Source organism: Zootoca vivipara, chromosome 2 (genome assembly GCF_963506605.1).
Source record: "Zootoca vivipara chromosome 2, rZooViv1.1, whole genome shotgun sequence".
Taxonomy (NCBI): Eukaryota; Metazoa; Chordata; class Lepidosauria; order Squamata; family Lacertidae; genus Zootoca; species Zootoca vivipara.
This window is the reverse complement of record NC_083277.1, coordinates 2212235-2234784: the sequence shown is the minus strand read 5'-3', so window position 1 is coordinate 2234784 and position 22550 is coordinate 2212235. Positions and strand designations below refer to the sequence as shown.

Sequence of the window (22550 nt, the reverse complement as noted above, 5' to 3'; positions counted from 1 at the left end):
CTGCATTTTTCTGTTAAATGGGAGGAGTTGAGCTCAGACTTGCAGATCAGAGTCTCTCCTATGTGAAATAAATAAAACATGAGCTGCTATTCATGTCCTGTAAAAGCACAGACAACAAATATCTAGTGGCCCATTAAAGGCAAATAAGCATATTATGGCTTATATCTTTGTAAACTGCATTCCAATGATGTGCACTGTAGAACACGAAAGTTCATGTGACCATTGACCTGTGAGTCTTTGTGAAGAGAAGAAGAAGAAGAAGAAGAAGAAGAAGAAGAAGAAGAAGAAGAAGAAGAAGAGTAGTTTGGATTTGATATCCCACTTTATCACTACCTGAAGGAGTCTCAAAGCGGCTAACAATCTCCTTTTCCCTTCATCCCCAACAAACACTCTGTGAGGTGAGTGGGACTGAGAGACTTTGAAGAAGTGTGACTAGTCCAAGTCACCCAGCAGCTGCATGTGGAGGAGCAGAGACACGAACCTGGTTCTCCAGATTAGGAGTCTACCGTTCTTAACCACTACACCACACTGGATATTTTGGTCTCGGTATCAAGGATGCACCACAAAATCTGCTCATGAAATGTTTCAGACTGAGAAAATTACAGGGTTGCTATAAACTGCAACTCCACCCACCAACTTTCACAGACACCTCAGCTGTGATACTGGCAATCCTTGGCCTGCATATGCACATGCCCACATGCAAACCCTCCAGCAATAGGGATTGTCTATCATGACTTTGCGTCCTTTACCGTTGAAACCCACCAGACTGGGAATGGGCATACATCTATTATCTTTTGATGCTGATGGATTGTATCGCAGCTTGTAACATACTCTACCAACATCAAGAAGTAATAAAGAAGCTTTCAATATATAAATGATATATAAACCCAAAAGCATTTCCATAGCACCCTCCACCCATATTTTTTGGGCTGGTACCCAACAGTATTAATAATCAGCCATGCAGTGGAAAGTGAACATTGCTTCTTACCGTGATAGGTTCCTTCTCTGCAGGGAGGAAGGGGGTCCCGTGTGGGTTGTCAACACTCCCCTCTTCCCGAGATGGGCAAGAGGACCCCCTCCGCCAGCTCACTTTGTGCTTCAGCAGGCAACTGTATAGCAAGAAACAAACAACAGAACAGGAAGAGAAAGGGAGACAACATCTTAGGATAAAAGAACTCAGTGGTCCCACAGTGGGGCATATTATTCTGGGGAGCTCCTAACGGTCCCCGTAAGGTAGTCCAGGTAAAGAAGAGAAGAAAACCCTGGTAAGGGAGGAAGAGCAAGAGAAAGTGGGTGGGACAGGAGGAGGCCCCTGAGCATTAATGTGTGTGTAACCCTCAGGTCTTTTGGTTCAATGGTCTCCCCATCACAGAAAGGAAAAATGCAATTGGTGGAGGAGTGGATTGCATAGCTGCCAAGTTTTCCCTTTTCTCGCGAGGAAGCCTATTCAGCATAAGGGAAAATCCCTGTAAAAAAGGGATAACTTGGCAGCTATGGTGGATTGGGGGGAGGGAAGCAAATACAAGAACAAAGGAAATTCTGTTCCCCAAATGCCTTTCCACCTACTGGCAATGCTGGCCTTGGCTCCCCCCCCCCAATGCTTCCATGGCTCCCTCAGCCCCCCAACTTCCTCTGTCCTCCTCTCTCCATCCCCGAAACACCCTTGGCGCAGCTCACCCCTCGCCCTGCGCCCCGAACTGCACGTAAAACTCTCCATCCGGAGGGAGGGGCCTCGCAAGAGGAGCAGGGAGGCGGGGGTCTCTCTCCTGGTCTCCCTCGCTTCCTTTAAGCCCTGCACGGACTCCCTGCTCTCCCATCTCTCCTGCCAAAAGGACCCGGCAAGGAGCAACACACGGAGACCCCTAGGGATCTCCTGCCAGGTTTGGGACCTCGGCTCGGACCCCAGCAGGGCAGGTGAGCATCCCTCGGCCCTCAAAGAGACTGTGCGATGGAATCCCCCTGCGGGCGTTTCCTCTGTAGGAAGACATCGCACACCCCACACCGCGCTGCACACCCCATAGTGAATTTGAAAGTGGGGGGGGGGAGGGTGAGCTGGTGGTGGGGCGGATTCAAAGGGCAATGCAAACCTTGCAGGTGTTGAGTCCCCACTTTGCAGCTGGGATGCATGGATCTGGGTCCCTGCCGATGGGTCCCAGGAACGGCTCTTGTGCGGGGTGTGTGTGTGTGTGGTCTATTCGTCCTCTTCTTTTCCCTTCCCCCTCTCATTCCCCACCCCCAGGCTGCATCTTTACCTCTCCGGCCGCTTGTCTCCCTAATTCATTAATCCAGTTTCCATTCCTGCAATAAAAAAGGGGGCGTCTTCCTCCACCGACACACCCCTCCCCCTTAAAACCTCCCGCCTCTCGAGGGACTCCTATTGCCCCCGCCTCTGTCTTGAAACTTCCGACACATTGAGTGGCGACACTTCGGGTTCCCCTTTGAACGCGCAGGCCCATAGAACTATAGTTCACAGCAGCCTCCGCCTGCATTTCAGGATCCTGAAGCGAGTCAGGCTGTGTGCAAAATATGCACAGGGGAGGGAAGTAAAACTCTGCAACCTTCATCCACTAGAGTTTTTTTTCCCCTCCAAAGGGGGGTGGTTCTTTCCCTGTCGAGGATTGAACCTGGTGTCTCCTCTTGCATGCAAAGCATTGAATCTGAGACCTTCTGCATGCAAAGCTGCTGCTCTGCCACTGAGCTGCGCCCCCCATACAACTTTTTTTTTAAAAGGGTGCATTATAACAACACTGGACTACCCTTTAGGGTTGTCGTAAATTACTGCCGCTGCCGCGGATTGAATTTTGCACCTTCTTGCAAAATAAATGGGATTACAGAGTTCGTTTGCAGCGGGGAAGGGAATTTCTGCTTGCAGGGAGGAGAAAGAGTGGGAATCTCCTGCCACCCAACCCCTCCCTCTGGGTCAACGAGCTCCGCTTCCTAGAGAGGCAGGATGTTTTGGAGGGGGGGGAGGCAGTCTGGGTGGGGTCTCCAACCATATTCCCGGAAGAGAAGCAGCCGCGGAGAGGAGGAGGAGGAGAGGAGGAGGAGGAGGAGTAAAAGGCGCCGGTAGGATTTGCATCTGCAAACAGCGCAGCTGGGGGAGGAGGAGGGAAAGGGTTTTATTGGGGGGGGGGTGGCGGCGTGGGGAATGAGACGAAAGCAGGGAATTGGCTCCCCCACCCTTTCCCTCCGGGCTTGCCTTTTGCAAGATCTCCGTACGTGGAAGCAGGCGAAGACATTTTGGTGCAATCTGACTGGGACGCTGAACAGTCGCCAGGTGACAGCTACTCCCCCTCCCACGATGATCAACTTGCATAAAATGTGATGGTTATATATCGATCACAAATGTTTCATTCGGGGTTTGCTCCTGCGCTCTCAAACGATGTTTTGTGCATCTCTGCACACTGAGCAGCGGGTAAACTTTGGGGACTCCCGCGCATGCTTGCTCAGAATTAAGCAAGTCCTACTGAGCTCGGAAGGGTTGCAGCCCCCCCATCCTTGCTAGGGATGCTCCGGCTTTGTCGTACAACCCCCCACCTCCTGCCACCCCCTCATCACCCTATGACCCTTTCCTTCCTTCCTTCCTTCAGCCACTGCTCCTTCCAGGCTGTGGGGGTGGGGAGGCGATAGGGAGGGGGGCAGGGAGGCTGCTCTTGTACAGTGGAAACAGTTTGAGAGGAAGGGACATAATAATAATAGTAATAATAATTTATTACTTATACCCCGCCCATCTGGCTCGGTTTCCCCAGCCACTCTGGGTGGCTTCCAACAGAAAAATGAAATAAAACAATCTGTTAAACATTAAACTTTAAAGCCTCCCTAAACAGGGCTGCCTTCAGATGCCTTCTAAAAATCTGGTAGCTGTTTTTCTCTTTGACATCTGATGGGAGGGCGTTCCACAGGGCAGGCGCCACCACCGAGAAGGCCCTCTGCCTGGTTCCCTGCAACTTGGCTTCTCGCAATGAGGGAACCGCCAGAAGGCCCTTGGCGCTGGATCTCAGTGTCCGGGCAGAACGATGGGGGTGGAGACGCTCCTTCAGGTATACTGGACCGAGGCCATTTAGGGCTTTAAAGGTCAGCACCAACACTTTGAATTGCGCTCGGAAACGTACTGGGAGCCAATGTAGGTCTTTCAGGACCAGTGTTATGTGGTCTCGGTGGCCGCTCCCAGTCACCAGTCTCGCTGCCGCATTCTGGATTAGTTGTAGTTTCCGGGTCACCCTCAAAGGTAGCCCCATGTAGACCGCATTGCAGTAGTCCAAGCGGGAGATAACTAGATAACATGGGACAGGTTTGTTTTGTTTGTTTGTTGCTGTGATGTTTTTGTAGCCCCAGAACAGGAGAATACAGGCAGTTTGCGTTCCCAGAGAGGGAGGGGATTTTAAATGGGGAGGTGTGGGTTTTGTGGAATGGAGAATGCCAGGGAAGTTTTTTTTCATGTGTTTTGATTTGTTGGAAACCGCCCAGAGTGGCTGGGGGAACCCAGTCAGATGGATGGTATATAAATAAGTTATTAGATCTAAATAAATGAATAAGTTATTATTATAAATAAATAAATAAATTATTAGTATTGTTATTAGTATTGGCTTTGGGAGCTTCCTTAGCAAGAAAGAGGCTGATGTGAGAAGGAGGCAAATGGAACTTCTTATTTATTTATTTATATTACAAAGCAAAAAAGAAAAAAAAGAGGGGGGGAGAAAATACAATGCAGAACACTGTACACAATACTATATGCAGACTTACGTATATACATATCTTCCGCAATAAATTCTAAAAATATGACAGCTAAAGACTAAGAAGTGAAAAAAGAAGAATAGAAAGTGGATAAATAGACATGTGATATATAAAGGGAGAAGAAAAAAAGAAAGGATAGAAAAAATAGAAGGAGAAGGAGAAAAGAAAGAAAAGAGAAAATGGCAAGATACTTCTATTCACCAAAAACCTTTCCGTATTCGTACTTCAGTCACTTCAATATATAGATCTTATTTAAAAGAAATGAATGATACTTTTGGAGGGGGAGTTGAGGGGGGAGGCAAATGGGGAGGGTTGCTGCACTGCTCTTGTTGCAAGGATAAAGGTTGGAGGACTTGGTGTGCCTCACTGAAACCTTTGCGAAACTTCCTCTCCATGAACGGCGAGGTTTTCTGTTGTTATTACTGCCAATTGCCTGCTTCCGAGGGTTCACTCTTGGACTCCTTTGGTCACTAGGCGATCTCACTGTACACTGACTTCAATTCAAGGGAACCACAGAGGATATTTTGAATTTGAGGGAATATCTCAGCACATTGCGCCCTCAATGCCCTCTTTCCCTTCTGTCTCTCCTCTCTGTAAATCATTCCTGAATTTTGGACATCTCTTGGGGGGGGGTGAGAGAGAGAGCTCGGAAATGTTTGCATTTTTGCCTTGTGTGTATAATCAATCTTGCTATTATTTTCTATGTACTACATCAAGATAGAGGCGGATTTGAAACTGTGCTCAGGAGGGATGCCCTGCAGCCTATTTTGACCCCCTGGTTATTTCTCACCCTGTTCCACCTCACTGTGTTGCAATATTAAACAGTTCACACACACCGACACTCTTAGAGGAAGCCCTGGAGGGCCATGAGTCACTAAACTTCCTATCTCTGCCCCCCAAACTACAATCCATGTTTGAGCTGAGATGGAGTCTCTGCACCCTGGGGCCCTCCAGGTGTCAGCTTTTTTTCCAACCAGAGAGTCTTGTCAATATTTTAGGGCTTTTCTTTATTTATAAATGTGTCATAGAATCATAGAGTTGGAAGAGACTACAAGGGCCATCCAGTCCAACCCCCTGCCAAGCAGGAAACACCATCAAAGCACAAGGTCAGAAAAGTGTCAAAAGGTCAGAAAGGGGATTTCCTGGATGGCTGTTTTGGAGCAAGTGCGGAAGTACTGATCGTAATGCTTTCTGTGGAGCCCCATTGCATAAAGGTAAAGGTACCCCTGACTGTTAGGTCCAGTCGCGGACGACTCTGGGGTTGCGGCGCTCATCTCGCTTTACTGGCCGAGGGAGCCGGCATTTGTATTATAGTATTAGAAAGTTTCTGTATAAAGGATGGCATCGTTCCCATTCCCTGTCTCTCCCCTGCAGGGCTTCTCTAGAGAGCTGCTTCCTGCTTTGAAATGTGCTCCTCAGGCCTCCTCATTCTCCTTCTCTCCGACAGGCAGCCTGATGGCCACAGAGACACCCTCTGGACCATCTCTTCTTACAGGTGCAGTGGGAAAAGGTGCCAGGCAGCTCCCTCAGGTAAGGAAAGAGCATCGGGGGGAGGGCAGGTAGGAGTTGGTTGGGTATTATTGATGATTAATGATTGAATTCGTTAGTTGCTTTATCTTGCCCAGGGCCACCAAAAGCAGCCGAGAACCAAGAAGCCAAACAGAAAGGGAGGGATGAGGGGGATCTAAGAGAAGTTGTCTTGGCTTCTTCTTCCAGGGTCCGGTGACCTTCCAGGCCCTCTTGACCTTTGAGGAGGTGGCTGTGTTTTTCACGGAGGAGGAGTGGGCTCTGCTGGATCCAGGCCAAAAAGCTCTGCACAAGGAAGTCATGGAGGAGAATGGCGAGATGGTGGCCTCTCTAGGTAAGGGCACATTTATATCCCTCTGGACTGCCAGACGTTGAAGGTGTCAAGCAGCTGTTTGTGCCTTTCATTCATACAAAGTAGGAATAATTTAAGAAAAATAGCCCGCTTGGATCCCCATTTTTGCAGATGTACCCTACAATATTTGCAGCTTTGTTCTCCGAAGAAGCATCCATATATTCACACACACACCCCTTGTGACAATGGGGACCACAAGGCCCTCTCCTGCTCATGTTGCGTGTCTTTATAGGATCTGGATATGGTAATCCCTCCTCTTTGCCTTTGTCGACGTAGATATGGATCGATTTGAAATGACTGAGAGTTTTGTGGCCCAAAGTAGCTAACAATGTCTCTTTCCTTGGCAGAATCAGACCTCAGTTCCTGTTGGGAAGAAGGACAAGGTCCATTCCTCCAGGACCCCAAAGAAGGGGAGAGCTCAGCAGGTACCAGTGTTGGGGGGGGGGGCTTTTGCTCCAGGAAGAGAGGGAGGAGAAGCCTGATGCCTTTATGTCCTGCTTCACATCCTCCTTGAGTGTTTTTCCCCTGGCTGGTTTGGTTCCTTGAAATCTGATGGTGCTTCTTGCTTGCTTGGATAGACGAGGGAGAGGGGGGTGTAGCAACTCTGCTCCTGTCCAAAGGTGACATTTGCATTTGTTGTTACACCCCCTTCTGCCCCTGGCCCCACAGAGCATGAACATGTATACCTGAAGCTGAAAAAATTGGCAATGTCTGGGACACCTTTGGCCTGATCCAGCAGTACTATTCTTCTAAAGAGCAGAGGTGTCCTGCAGGCTGAGTTTTCCCTTCCAATGTGCTGAGATATTCCCTTAAATTCAAAATATCCTCTGTGGTTCCCTTGAATTGAACTCAGTGTACAGTGAGATCCTCTTCACGGGTGCCAGGTGGATTCTGCTGGGTCCACATGTCTCCCCCAGCAGGAGGTTTAAGATCTTGCATTTCCCAGCTTTTGGGAAGGGAGCCATGGCAGTAGTAGCAATAGGAGTGCCTGGGCATATTGTACTCAGAATTAACTGACCTCTGGGAAAGTATTTCCCAAACCAGACTTCATCGCTTGGGTGGAAGGAGAAGATGTTAGGAAAACATTATTCAAGAAACAGATAAAAGATCCTTTAAGCTTTAAAGAGGATTCCATAATTTTCTTTAGTGTGTGGGAGTGCCGCTCTTGGCATGATTGGTGTCAGCAGGAAGTGCAAATGAAGGAAGTTGCAGGCTGCAATTCCACATGAGGAAAGCACACACACACACTGAGTTTATACAGTGATGGAGAGGTATAGTAGGCATGTAAATGGTGTGTATATATTAGTAACTGAAATGCTTGTGCAACAAGTCAAGCAATATAGAAGGTCTTGACTGGGGAATTTGACTAGGACTACTGTTCTTGTCGTCTGCCTGCGGGGAAATACTCTGCTACAAGGAGGTGCCACCACACAAGCAGAAATCGCAGCCAAACTGTGTGGGCGGTAACCTCCAATAGAAGTTCTTTTGGACGGGATTCTAGGGAAAGGGAAAGATAAGCAGACACAGCTCCGCTCAGTCACAGCAGGTGGGAGGTGGAGCAGAAAGGGACGTTGAGACTGTAGCACATTCAGAAATTAACTTCAGGTTCAGCTGGACAGGGAGAGAGAGGGAGGGGGACAAGCTTGAAAAAAGGTATAAGCAAAGAACTGAGTTCAATGTGTAATGAGGGTCTCTGCTTCTGCCTTGCAATATGAATGGCATTTTCTTTTTCTCGCTCAAAACAGGTAATGGGCAGAAGAGCGAGAACCATGGAGAGCCATCTGTGGGGTCATCAGAAAATGCGGAGTGTGATACAGCAAAAGAGAAATTTGTAAATCAGCGACCACCCCAAAAGCATGTAGGAACCATGTTGAAAAAGGGGGAAAGGAAATCCTCCACTCCTCTGGACATGGATGTCCATGTCGACCTGAAATCACATGAAGAATCCTCTGCGAGCAGCAGTGTGGAGCGTGGAAAGAGCTCCAGTCAGAGTGGAAGCTTCAGTTTACATCAGAGAACCCAAACAGGGGAGAAAGCATTTCAATGCATTGAGTGTGGAAAGAGGTTAAGTAGTGCTGGTAACCTTATGAAGCACAGAAAAACCCACACAGCGGAGAAGCCATTTAAATGCATGCAGTGTGGAAAGAGTTTCAGACAGAGTGGGAACCTGACCGCACATCAAAGAACCCACACAGGGGAGAAACCATTTGCATGTATGGTGTGTGGGAAGAGCTTCAGTCTCAATCACCATCTTACTTTACATCAAAGAACGCACACTGGGGAGAAACCACATACATGCATGGAGTGTGGAAAGAGCTTCTGTACCAGTAGTTTCCTTACTGTACATCAAAGAAAGCACACTGGGGAGAAACCATTTAAATGTACGGAGTGTGGAAAAAGCTTCAGCCAGAGTGGAAACCTTACTAAACATCAAAGAACCCACACTCAAGAGAAACCGTTTAAATCCATGGTGTTTGGAAATAGTTTAAGCCCCAATTGCCAGCTTACTTTGCATCAAGAAAACTACACAGAGGAGAAACCATTTAAATGCATGGAGTGTGGAAAGAGCTTCAGTCGTAGGAGCAAACTTACTTTACATCTAAGAACCCACACGGGGGAGAAACCATTTAATTGTATGGAGTGTGGAAAGAGCTTCAGCCAGAGCGGAAACCTTACTGCGCATGAAAGAACGCACACAGGGGTGAAACCATGTAAATCTGTGGTGTTTGGAAAGAGTTTTGGACTCAATCATGATCTCACTTTCCATCAGGGAGCCCGCACTAGGGAAAAACTGCATAAGTGCATGGAGTGTGGAAAGAGCTTTCGTGCGAGTAGCATCCTTATTGTGCATCAAAGAACCCACACTGGGGAGAAGCCATTTAAATGTACAGAGTGCGGAAAGAGCTTCAGCCAAAGTGGAAGCCTTACTGCACATCAAAGAACCCACACAGCAGAGAAACCATTTAAATGCATGGTGTGTGGAAAGAGTTTCAGTTTCAATTACTACCTTACTTTGCATCAAAGAATGCACAGTGGAGAGAAACCATTTAAATGTATGGAATGTGGAAAGAGCTTTCGTTGGAGAACTACACTTATTTTACATCAAAGAGCCCACACTGGAGAGAAACCATTTAAATGTATGGAGTGTGGAAAGAGCTTCAAACAGAGTGGCAGGCTTACTGCACATCAAATAACCCACACAACAGAGAAACCATTTAAATGTATGGTTTGTGGAAAGAGTTTCAGTGTCAATTACTACCTTACTTTACATCAAAAAGCCCACATTGGGGATAAACCATATAAGTGTATGGAGTGTGGAAAGAGCTTCAGCCGGAGTACTACACTTATTGTACATCAAAGAACGCACACTGGGGAGAAACCATTTAAATGTTTGCAGTGTGGAAAGAGTTTCAGTCGACAGAGTACACTTACTGTACACCAAAGAAGACACAGCAGGGAGAAGCCCTTTAAATGTATGGAGTTTGAAAACAGAAGCTTTATAGAACATCATAAAACAGACACTGGGGAGAAACCATTAGAATGTATGGAGTGTGGAAAGAACTTCCGTTGTAGAAGTGCCCTTACTTTACATCAAAGAACCCACACCGGGGAGAAACCATATGATTGCATGGAGTGTGGAAAGAGCTTCAGTCGTAAGAGTACACTTATTGTGCATCAAAGAGGCCACACTGGTGAGAAACCATTTAAATGCATGGAGTGTGGAAAGGCCTTCAGGCATAGCGGAAGCCTTACTGCACATCAAAGAATGCACACCGGGGAGAAACCTTTTAAGTGTATGGAGTGCGGAAAGAGCTTCAGTCGAAGGACTACACTTAATATACATCAGAGAGCCCATACTGGGGAGAAACCATTTAAATGCGTAGAGTGTGGGAAAAGCTTCAGTTGTAGGAGCGCACTTACTTTACATCAGAGAACCCACTCTGGAGAGAAACCATTAAAATGTATGGAGTGTGGAAAGAACATTCAGTGGACTACAGTTACTTTACATCAAAGAATCAACATTGGCGAGAAACCATTAAGATGCATGGAGTGTGCAAAGAGCTTCAGTGAGAATGCTGACTTGACTGCATCCGGGAACCCACACAGAGGAGAAACCCTCCAAGTAAATGGAATATGAAAAGAGCTGCAATGGTTGCAGCAAACCTAACTTCACGCAATATTATTCACACAGAGAGAAAAACTAACAAAATAGATGGAATGTGAGCAGCTCTTCGCTAGCGACTGAAGCCATCACTGCACAGGGAGGAACCAAAACAGGGAAGAAATTAGAGTGTAGAAACAACCATCTGAAAATGCATTATGATGTAAGGTTTCATCTTCCCTAAGAAAAAGAAGGAATTGCTAGCACTGCAACTTTTAATTGCCCAAGGCGGTCTCCCCTTTCTGCCTAATGTTCGGCCCGGCACCTACATTACACCTAAGAACCCATACTGGGCAGAAACCATTTAAATGTATGGAATGTGGAATGATCTTCAGCCAGAGTAGAAACTTTATTGCACACCTGCATAGAAACAGGTGTGAATCCCAGAGGTGGAGAAGCAGTGAAGACAAAGCTTAGTCACTAAGTAGAATATTAAATGGTCTCCCCATTCTGGGAAATGTGATATAACTGATTATACATGTACAGAAAGAGCCACAGGCCAGTCCTCCCAGAGAGAAGGTGACCCCAGACCTTAAAATATGAGCTTTCCCCTCAGCCCCCTTCATCACTGGGTCTGCACTGCATCTTCCATACCAGCCAGAAACTACACATTGGGCTACACTTTAGTACACTAGCTTGCGAGCGCTCCAGTTGGAAAACAGCCTTTACCAAAGGTGTCATGGGCTTTGAAGACACTCGAACTCAGGACGTAGAAACGTGCTAAGAGGAAGGCACACTTGGCAAATCCACACCGTGATCAACTCCCGCCCGGAAACCAATGTCCTCACTGTGGAAGGACATGTGGATCCAGAATTTGCCTCCACAGTCACGGATTCATTGTTAAAACTGTGTTTATGGAACACAATCTTACTCGGCTACGAGTGATTGCCAAAGAAAGAAAGAGAAAAAAAGATTACAGTAGGAATAACTATATTGTTTGTGGGTAGGCTGTGATTAGTCCAGGTGCAGAGCTACAGTGCTCTGCTTTATTTTGTAATCAATTTAACCTGTTTTCTTGCCCGATCTTTTATTATAAATAAAGTTCACAATCTGACCACCTCTTCGGTTTATTTCCCCGTATACAAATGTCCTACGAATCAAATTTCCCTTTGATCCAAAAGAGAAATTTTGTCTCTGACAAATGTGAAGATAACCAAACATTTTGGATTCATATTACCAAATTCTCCTCTTAAAAGGGAAGATGGGCTACACATTTTGCCATTTTGATAGCACCAACTCAGTCTCATAAAGGATGCTTAGTTTAAAGCTGCTGAATGTGTTGCCTTGAGTGATTTATGGGGTGTCACTCTACCCTTAAAGCAGGACGTAATGGAGGAAGAAGGGACAGTCCAGCTGAAAAACAGGTCAGTAGATTCTCCACCTTCCTCTGCCCCACTCTCTTGTAGAACCAGGAGGAGCTTGAAAAGTGAAGAGCAGCTATGACTTCCGTAGTTTCAGGCTGCATGTACGCAACCCATCAGGGGAGGAGGGGAGGGGCCCCACTGTTGCTGCATGGTGAGCTCCCATTCCTCTGTCCCAGCTCCTGACAACCTGGCAGTTTGAAAGCATACCAGTGCAAGTAGATAAATAGGTACCACTGTGGCGGGAAGGCAAATGGTGTTTCCGTGTGCTCTGGTTTCCGTCATGGTGTTCCGTTGCCCCAGAAGCAGCTTAGTCATGCTGGCTACATGACTCGGAAAAGTTGTCTGTGGGCAAACACTGGCTCCTTCAGCCTGAAAGTTGAGATGAGCACTGCACCCCATAGTTTATTTTGACTGGACTTAACCCTCCAGGGGACCTTTACCTTTTCCCACGAATGGTGTTCAAAACGCCAGGAGAGAGATCCTGAGGGGCATTATTTATTCTTACTATTGTTTCAGTCTGTGTCCAAACTCTCATCAGTGGAGTCCCCTTATCCAGACAGATTTTTATAAGTGTTTTAAGGAGATCCTAGTCCCACCCTTTTTAATGGGGTACTAGATGGTGATATGGTCCCTGAATCCTGGACCAGAATGGTGATAATCCCCAAAAGCAGGGAAGGACCCAGAAAAAAAATGGAGTTTTAAGTGTCCCATATCACTCCTAAGCCAGGACCAGAAAAATGTTTACAATGCTTATTATGGTGCGATTTAATAGAGGAATCACTTCATCACTTCACCTGGCTTGAGAGCAGTACATGTGAAAAGGATCTAGGAGTCTTGGTAGACCACAAACTTGACATGAGTCAACAGTGTGGTGCAGCATCTAAAAAGCCAATGCAATTCTGGGCTGTATCAATAGGAGTATAGCGTCTAGATCAAGGGAAGTAATAGTACCACTGTATTCTGCTCTGGTCAGACCTCACCTGTTCTGGGCACCACAGTTCAAGAAGGATACTGACAAGCTGGAACGTGTCCAGAAGAGGGCAACCAAAATGGTCAAAGGCCTGGAAATGATGCCTTATGAGGAACGGCTTAGGGAGCTGGGTATGTTTAGCCTGGAGAAGAGAAGGCTAAGGGGTGATATGATAGCCATGTTCAAATATATAAAAGGATGTCATGTAGAGGAGGGAGAAAGGTTGTTTTCTGCTGCTCCAGAGAAGCGGACATGGAGCAATGGATTCAAACTACAAGAAAGAAGATTCCACCTAAACATTAGGAACAACTTCCTGACAGTAAGAGCTGTTTGGCAGTGGGATTTGCTACCAAGGATTGTGGTGGAGTCTCCTTCTTTGGAGGTCTTTAAGCAGAGGCTTGACAGGCATATGTCAAGAATGCTTTGATGGTGTTTCCTGCTTGGCAGGGGATTGGACTGGATGGCCCTTGTGGTCTCTTCCAACTCTATGATTCTATATGTTCATCCAGACCAGGCAGGTTGCTTACCGGGAAGGCAGATCTCAGATTCCATTAAATGGCTGCTCAATGTAATTAGAAATGCTAAGGCCTTCTGTCAGCCTGGGACTTCTATCACGTTCGATGCCTTCAAGGCATTTGACTGTCTTGAGTGGCCGTATATTTTTGCTGTTTTGAAAGGATAACAGATAGGGAATAAGAAGGGTAGGGCTATGGAATTCCGGCTATGAAAGATGGCGAGCATCGCGGCTGTGCTGAGCTCGTAGGGACCACCAGTACCAACAGGGCTCTCTGGCTGGTCAAGTGGGAGCCAGGGCTGCCCAACGCAAAGATTGAGAGGGCTGTACGAAGCCTCCCCCTACCCCTTCCCCAATGACCTTGGCTCCACCAGGACTGGGATCACCCCAGCAGCGAACCAGTAGAGCTCAGACGTCCGGAGGCCTCCAGAGCTGAGCAGGTAACACAGTGGAGCTGCCCCCCCCCCAAAACCATTTACCAGCCTCTGCCGCCATGGCCATCGAGAGAGCCTTTAATTTTCAACTTTTTATTAGGAAGCCCTAACCCCACCCCACTTGTGTGTATGAGTGCGTAGGTCTGTGCGCACATGTGCATCCACAGACAGCCCCCCCTCAGCACACACTCTCCCTCTGGCCCCACCCCACCGGCCCCTTGTATCTCTGCTTGTTAAGTTTACCTGCTTCTTCCTTCTATGCTTTAAGCATGGTCTATGTGAACTAGCTATTAGATGGCCCACCAGCAATAAGACATCTTCCACCTCCTTGTGATATTTGTCAAGGGGTACCTTTTATGGGTGCAGAATCTACCAGAAGTTTCTAGAACATTCTGGGTCTTTAAGTTGCCTCTAAGATTCTCAAAGCACAGCTGGTGTTTACAGGCTGTGTGTGTTATCTGAATTTCAAGGTTAATTACTCTGGAGACAGCCTATATCTACTCTACTGGGTATATCTGTTGCAATAATCTATTGCAACTCCAAACCAGAGGTTCATATGTCAAGAATGCTTTGATGGTGTTTCCTGCTCAGCAGGGGGTTGGACTGGATGGCCCTTGTGGTCTCTATGATTCTAGGTTTCACTGCCGCCCAGACACATGACCAGATTCTACTGCAGGGGTCAGCAAACTTTTCTCAGCAGGGGGCCGGTCCACTTTCCCTCAGACCTTGTAGGGGGCTGGACTATATTTTGGGGAAAAATGAACGAATTCCTATGCACCAAAAATAACCCAGAGATGCATTTTAAATAAAAGGACACCTTCTACTCATGTAAAAATATGCTGATTCCCGGCCCCCAGGCCTTAGTTTGGGTACCCCTGTTATACTGGATTAAATCCCACCACACAGTTACCAGATTTAGTTTGCTAAAGCTCCTTTCATTTGGGGCAACTGAAACTGGCATTGTATGGAGGATTTTCAAAACTCTGGGTATGTTTGGATATTGCATCTTGAATATCACTTTTGAAGACTGAAGTCAGAAGATCTGAAGCCTCACCTTTGTTCATTTTCAAGCCTTAATCCAACGCAGGGTATTTGAAACTTTCCACTTTGCGAACAAACGTCGTCGGCTCTCTCAGCCAGTAAAGCAAGATGAGCGCCGCAACCCCAGAGTCGTTCTCGACTGGACTTAACTGCCAGGGGTCCTTTACCTTTAAAGTGGGACTTCCTTCTAGACATGTACAGGCATGTAGGATTCAATTCAAAGTGGATTGACTACATTTTCCTTCAATATTACAGGAAGGGATAAATAAAGTGTGTTGGCATCACAATATCAGCATCACATTTCTTTCATTTGGCAATGCTCCAAAGTGCTTAACTTTTGAACTTGCCATTTAAATTGTTTAATCGTGAAGGAAGCTCCTGTTTCAAAAAGAAAATACTGCACAATGGCAGAGGAGCCCCCTCCCTGTGCTTCGATGGGAACCGGATGTGGCAGCGCTGCCTTTTGCCTCCTGCTCTTTGGGTCCCCTAGGGAAATTGCGTGCGCACACATACACCCATGCTCCATTGACTGTGGGGAGGTTTCTGCAGGGAAATCAGGATTAAAAAGTGGTCCCGGGGGGGGGGGGGGGAGGAAAGTGCTTATTTCTGAGCATCTATTCTGCTCCAGGATTCCTTTGACCACTCCAATTAAAGGCGTCCCCAACACCTTCTTTCCCTCCTCTTCCTCCTCCCAATATATTATTCCTGAATTTGGACATTCCCATATGTTCAGGTCAGTTCAAGTCACACAAACAAGTGATTGTTCCCCGAATGAAAAAATTGACATTGTCCTTATGTTTTGGCATTTCTGGATGACTTGAAGTCGAAGTAAAGGAACAACTCAAATATGTTTCCCACTATCTAGGTGCCCAAGTAGAGAGAGAAGATGCATCTGATCTTCTAACCCAAAAGCTGGAGGTTATTGAACTGCTTGACAGCCTAGGACTGCAAGAAGCCAAGACAGTAGGAACCAATGGTTACTGGCTTTCCAAAGAGTGAAAATGAGTCTAAACCAGGCACCCCCAAAACTGTGGCCCTCCAGATGTTTTGGACTACAATTCCCATCTTCCCCAACCACTGGTCCTGTTAGCTGGGAATCATGGGAGTTGTAGGCCAAAACATATGGAGTGCCACAGTTTGGGGATGCCTGGTCTAAACTATAGCGAACCCAACCGCTCAATTGTCCTGGGATAGCTCAGTTGGCAGAGCTCGAGACTCCTAATCTCAGGGTTGTGAGTTCAAGTCCCACAAAAATTATTATTATTATTAATATTATTAATATTATTATTGGGCAAAAAGATTCATGCATTGCAGGGGGTTGGACTTGATGGCCCTCGGGGGTCCCTTCCAACTCTGATTAAGCACCAGTCACCCGCTAACTGCCCCCTATTAAATATAGTGTGCACATCTCACTATAAGCAAACTACAAAAATCTATACAATTTACCACAGTTTATCTTGTAGTGAGTGAATGTCGTCTTGGGCAGAAGTCGAACAAACAACAAGGAGAGTTTTATTAATAAAAATAAGTTTTTGAAAGAAAGTGGGTCAGGAAATGTGTTCTGCCGGGTAGAAGTCAACTTATTTTCTTAAACTATAAGTGGTCTCAGGCTTAAACACAGGATTACAGTCACAGTTTCTCTTAAACTCTCTTCACTAAAAAAGAGAGAAAAAAGTTGTTATGCTTTTCCCCAGCTAAGCAACCCCACTGCTGAGGTAATTCCAAGATGGCGTAACAGACCCAGGGGATCCCCTTCCCCCTCGTGACTGGTTTGGGGGGTGGGGTGTCTTCTCTCCCTAGAAGAACTGCCCCCTCCGGACTGGAAGGAGACCCGGGGGGGGGAGAGCCTGAATCCCCCCAGGATCTGCTTCTCCTGCCTCAGAGTCAGCCCTCCCAGGACACCCCTGTCAGTAGACCTTCCCCAGACCCCCAACCGGGTCTCCCTATCCAAGCTGGGAGGGTCTTTCCTTTCAGTATGAACAGTCTCCTCAGGGTGGGTGTTCAACTCAAACCAGAACCAGTTCTCCCTCAGGCAAATCCTACCCCCCCCCCAACTCCCAAAAATCCCTCTCCATCTTCTCTCAAATCAAACTCTCTCCCTCAGAAATGGCCCCTTTTGTTTTCCCTCCAAAAGTGCTGTTGTCCAATCAGAGAGAGGCTCCATCCCTCTGGTGGAATTTCTGGGGGACTGAAATTGCCAGACTCTGGCTCTGCCGTCAGTCACACTTCTGCCTGACAACAACCAGTACAGGTCAGCTGTAGGCAATTTCTGTCCCTCATCACAACCACCAGACCTACTAAAGGTCAATACTTTGTAAGGAAAACTTCATGAATCTGTAATCTCCATGTATCTACATCGCCTTGGGTTTCACAATATAGCAGTTCTAAGAGCAGAGGTGGGGAAAACAGGAGTTTGCCTGTGAGAGGAAGAGAACCAGGAAACAGGAACCACTTCAGACAAGGCCGTTCCCAGGATGGAAAGGGAGTGAGGGAAATCTGACACTCCCTTATCCCTTTCAAAATAGTTTATTTCATGCTTTAAGATATGGGGTAATAATTTCCTTCCAAACCACCCCTCAACGGCTCAGGGCCAAGAAAAGGAATAAGACCTCAAGAAAAATGCAGGCAAGAGATAGGAAAATTAAACGTCTGGAACAGACCCAGTTTATTGAGAGATAATCTATTGCAACTCCAAACCAGAGGTTCATTTTAGTACAAATTTGAGAGGGTTTTTAAAGAAAGGTACAGACATTAGCTAATAGAAGTTATATATGTATGGGAAAGTCACAGCTCAGGGAGCTAAAACTGTTCTTCTGTCCGTTATTTTGGGTATCCTGGTGTCTTGCTGCCTTAGGATTTACATACAGGTAGGTAGCCATGTTGGTCTGAGTCGAAGCAAAATAAAAAAACATTCCTTCAGTAGCACCTTAAAGACCAACTAAGTTTTTATTTTGGTATGAGCTTTCATGTGCATGCACACTTCGTCAGATACACTGAAACAGAATAGCCAGACCCTTATGTATATTCAGAGGGTGGTGGGCCTGGGATGAACAGAGACATAGGATTCTTGTCTCATTATGCATAATCAAGCTTTCTTTTGCACCTCAGCCCTTGCTTTTCCCTGCAAGACCAATTGCAGTCATTAACAGTCGTTAACAGCGAAAGCTCATCCTATATAATAAAGTCCCTGTGTCTCTGCGTCCAGTTTTCCCGTGTGTCCCTGGGTTACTGCGCATGTGCCCCAGGGACACAGGGATTGGACGAAGAGACTGCACGCGCGCACTCTCCCCCCCTCTGCCTCCTCCAACCGCCGCTCCCGGCCGGACACCGCCTCACTGCAGGGCACGTCAGGGAAGCGAGTGTGGAGGCCGGCGGAGGCCTCCTCCTCACAACCCTCCCTGGCCCTTGAGAGGAGTGGCGGGAGGCCGCGAAGCAGCGGCGGCGAGGTAGGCGTTTGTGTCCCGCGTCCTTCCTGTCAGCGGCTTTCTCCTCCTCCGTTCCTGTCCCCCTGCCGCCGACAGCAAGGACAGGTCCCAGGGTTCGGAGAAGCGCTGCGCAAATAAAAAAATTCCTTCAGTAGCACCTTAAAGACCAACTAAGTTTTTATTTTGGTACTAGTGTATTTCAGCCCATTCAATAACGGGCGCTAGAACATCCTGGAGTTCGGAGAAGCCCTTGCGCAGCGCTTCTCCGAACCCCGGGATGTCTCCTTCCTGTCGGCGGCTGGGGGACAGGAACGGAGGAGGAGAAAGCAGCGCCGACAGCAAGGACAGGTCCCAGGGTTTGGAGAAGCGCTGCGCAAGCGCTTCTCCGAACTCCAGGATGTTCTAGCGCCCGTTATTGAATGGGCTGAAATACACTAGTACCAAAATAAAAACTTAGTTGGTCTTTAAGGTGCTACTGAAGGATTTTTTTTTATTTCGTTAGGATTTACATTTCACTCATTTATTGCCACAACCAGACCTTTAGAAAGTCCTTAGCTTACCATTCCAATAGCTCCCAACACCTGGGAAGAACACTCAAGGGAAGAAGAGTCACATAAATTTTCTATTTCTAAACTTTTTAAACATAGTTTGAAAGATAAGCAGGTGGGAGTCAGGGTTGAGAAGTCCACGTAGCTTCCATCACAGAAAGTAAAATGAAGGTATAACAAAGGTACATATGTTTCATTCACTGTTAAGTTATATGAATTCTATCATATGCTAAATAGGTTAACTACGGTAATTTTACAACAGGTAGATTGCCGTGTTGGTCTGCCGTAGTGAAAACAAAACAAAAAATAAAAAATAATTCCTTCCAGTAGCACCTTAGGGACCAACTAAGATATCTGAAGAAGTGTGCATGCACATGAAAGCTCATACCAATATCAAATTTAGTTGGTCTCTAAGGTGCTACTGGAAGGAATGTTTTTAATTTTATAACAGACACACCAGTTCAGTCTCGGGTTGCAAGAGTTGGGGGCAGATAGAGAAGGCAGATCCAGCCCCTCCCCCCATAGCGAACAAGGCTGCAGCAACTGGTCTAGAACACTCTTCCCCTCCAAGCCTTTTTAATGGATTCTTCTCTAGGACATGGAGGAACCACAGACTCTGGGGAAGGAGAAAGTAGCAAAGGATACCCCGGAGCCCCTCTGGAGAAGTTATTAAAGGTAAAGGTAAAGGTACCCCTGACCGTTAGGTCCAGTCGCGGATGACTCTGGGGTTGCTCTATAGGCCGAGGGAGCTGGCCTTTGTCTCCAGATAGCTTCCGGGTCAGGTGGCCAGCATGATTAAGCCGCTTCTGGCGAACCAGAGCAGTGCACGGAAACGCCATTTACCTTCCCGCCGGAGCGGTACCTATTTATCTACTTGCACTTTGAAGTGCTTTTGAACTGCTAGGTTGGCAGGAGCTGGGACTGAACAACGGGAGCTCACCCCATTGCGGGGATTCGAACCGCCGACCTTCCGATCGGCAAGCCCTAGGCTCAGTGGTTCAGACCACAGTGCCACCTGCGTCCTGGAGAAGTTATGGACAGCACCCAAAGCAGAATTACCCATCAAAGGCCATGTTTCTCTCTCTCCACAATTAATTTATCAATTATAAAAACTACAGGTCAATTATAAAAACTACAGGTCTTTATGCACATAAGAAGATAGCCTCACTCTTTCTGTGTCTTCATTGTTCATTTAGTGTAATTAGAACCATGGGTGTTATACGCCTGTCCCTGTACTATCAATTTAACCAACCCTGCTTACAAAGCATCACAACTTTAACCCTCTGTTTTCCTCAAAGCTCTATTAGCAATACCAAAACACCAACATTTCCAACTCTCTCTACTAAAGACCGAACTTCAGTTGACTCAAAGAGCACCAAACAACATTCACCACCAGCATTTCAGGTTTACAGTTCATGACATTTTATATTGCATTTATAATTGTGAGACATTACCTTCATTACTTGAATACATGGCTAAAAATTTACATGCAGGCACCAGAACTTCACATATACTATGCATCTAATGTATATTAAGATCTGCAGTAAAATTGAAGCTCCTTCCACACTCCATGCATTTAAATGGTTTCTTCCCATGCAAGTTCACTATTGTTTCACTCTTGACTGAAGCTCTATCCATACTCCATATATTTAAATGATTTCTCGCTGGTGTACGTCTATTGATGTTTTCTATGTGCTCCACTATCAGTAAGCTGTTCGCACACACAATCCTCACATATAAATGCTTTTTTTTCCTGCTATGAATGTTCTCTGGTATCTTTAAAATGTCCACTTTGACCGAGACTCTTTCCACACTCCATAGATTTAAATGGCTATTCTCTAGTGTGAGTTCGCTGGTGATTCTTAAGGTGTACTCTTTGACGGAAGCGCTTTCCACACTCCATACATTTAAATAGTTTCTCCTTTGTGTGGGTCCGTAGATGGCTTGCAAAGGTTCCACTATGACTGAAACTCTTTCCACACTCCATACATTTAAATGGTTTCTCCCCTGTGTGAGTTCCTAGGTGCAGTCTAAGGCTTTCGGTTGAAGTGAAGCTCTTTCCACATTCCATACATTTAAATGGTTTCTTCCCTGTGTGAGTTCGCTGATGTAATGTAAGGGTTCCACTACGGGTAAAGCTCTTTCCACACTCCATACATTTAAATGGTTTCTCCCCTGTGTGAGTTCTTAGGTGTCTTTTATAATTTCCACTTTGACTGAAGCTCTTTCCACACTCTAAACAGTTATATGGGTTCTCCCCTGTGTGTGTTCTTTGGTGCAGTCTAAGGTTTCCACTATTCCTGAAGCTCTTTCCACACTCTGTACATTTAAATGGTTTCTCCCCTGTGTGAGTTCTTTGGTGACTTCTATAATTTCCACTTTGACTGAAGCTCTTTCCACACTCTATACAGTTATATGGGTTCTCCCTTGTGTGAGTTATTTTGTGCAGTCTAAGGTTTTTGGCTGAAGTGAAGCTCTTTCCACATTCCATACATTTAAATGGTTTATCCCCTGTGTGAATTCGTTGATGTGTTCTAAGGGTTCCACTGTGACCAAAGCTCTTTCCACACTCTATACATTTAAATGGTTTCTCCCCTGTGTGAGTTCTTAGGTGTGTTCTATAATTTCCACTTTGACTGAAGCTCTTTCCACACTCTATACAGTTATATGGGTTCTCCCCTGTGTGAGTTTTCTGATGTAATCTAAGGCTTCCACTTTGATTGAAGCTCTTTCCACATTCCATGCATTTAAATGTATTCTCCGTGTGAGTTTTCTGATGTGATCTAAGGTTTCCATTTTGACTGAAGCTCTTTCCACATTCCATACATTTAAATGGTTTCTTCCCTGTGTGAGTTCGCTGATGTATTGTAAGGGTATCCCTACGACCAAAGCTCTTTCCACATTCCATACATTTAAATGGTTTCTCCCCTGTGTGAGTTTTTTTATGTGTTCTATAATTTCCACTTTGACTGAAGCTCTTTCCACAATCTACACATTTATATGGTTTCTCCCCAGTGTGAGTTCTTTGGTGCAGTCTAAGGTTTTCATTTGCACTGAAGCTCTTACCACACTCCATACATTTAACTGGTTTCTGTCCCTTGGGAGTTTGTTGATGTTTCCTAAGAGTTTTGCTCCAGTTTAAGCTCTTTTTGCACTCCATAGCTTTAGATGGTTTCTCTTCTGTTGAGTTCATTATTGTAAACTCAGTGTTCACACTGACAGAAGCACATTATCATTGTCTCCTCAGAATTCAGATCGCCTTCTCCTTTGGGGGGAAAGAAAATCCTTTTAGGGTTTCAAGGAAGAGGGAAAAGGAACTTAACACAAAGTGAGTCTAATTAACACCACCGCCTTTTTTCCAAAGCATCTCCTAGATTCTCCCTTCTGCTCTCTATGTCTCCCTGAGGAAGTATGGCCAGGGAATGGGCCACCTGATCTCATGCCTGTTTTGTGATACAGAACTATCTCAGTGGAAATTC

At 46.2% G+C, this 22550-nt stretch overlaps 2 protein-coding genes across 2 annotated transcripts; one reads left to right on the top strand and one right to left on the bottom strand.

Moving 5' to 3' along the window:
• The first annotated feature begins 3029 nt into the window (after positions 1 to 3029).
• On the top strand, positions 3030 to 11832 carry LOC118080157 (zinc finger protein 493-like). The gene is made up of 5 exons (XM_060268520.1): positions 3030 to 3066; positions 6182 to 6264; positions 6451 to 6595; positions 6961 to 7038; positions 8359 to 11832. The coding sequence occupies exons 2-5, from the start codon at positions 6190 to 6192 to the stop codon at positions 10749 to 10751; spliced, it is 2691 nt and encodes an 896-aa protein (XP_060124503.1). The 5' UTR covers positions 3030 to 3066; positions 6182 to 6189; the 3' UTR covers positions 10752 to 11832.
• Positions 11833 to 20601: 8769 nt separating this feature from the next.
• On the bottom strand, positions 20602 to 22299 carry LOC132591139 (zinc finger protein 709-like). The gene has a single exon (XM_060268749.1). It carries the CDS (start codon positions 22262 to 22264, stop codon positions 20903 to 20905), a length of 1362 nt encoding a protein of 453 aa, XP_060124732.1. The 5' UTR covers positions 22265 to 22299; the 3' UTR covers positions 20602 to 20902.
• Positions 22300 to 22550: the final 251 nt, after the last annotated feature.

Bases quoted from the DNA above. Each gene is read 5' to 3' on its own strand.
- LOC132591139 (XM_060268749.1), bottom strand. From the start codon at position 22,264: ATGAACTCAACAGAAGAGAAACCATCTAAAGCTATGGAGTGCAAAAAG.
- LOC118080157 (XM_060268520.1), top strand. From the start codon at position 6,190: ATGGCCACAGAGACACCCTCTGGACCATCTCTTCTTACAGGTGCAGTG. The intron at 6,265-6,450 runs GTAAGGAAAGAG...TTCTTCTTCCAG, and splicing joins GTGCCAGGCAGCTCCCTCAG to GGTCCGGTGACCTTCCAGGC. The intron at 7,039-8,358 runs GTACCAGTGTTG...CGCTCAAAACAG, and splicing joins AGAAGGGGAGAGCTCAGCAG to GTAATGGGCAGAAGAGCGAG.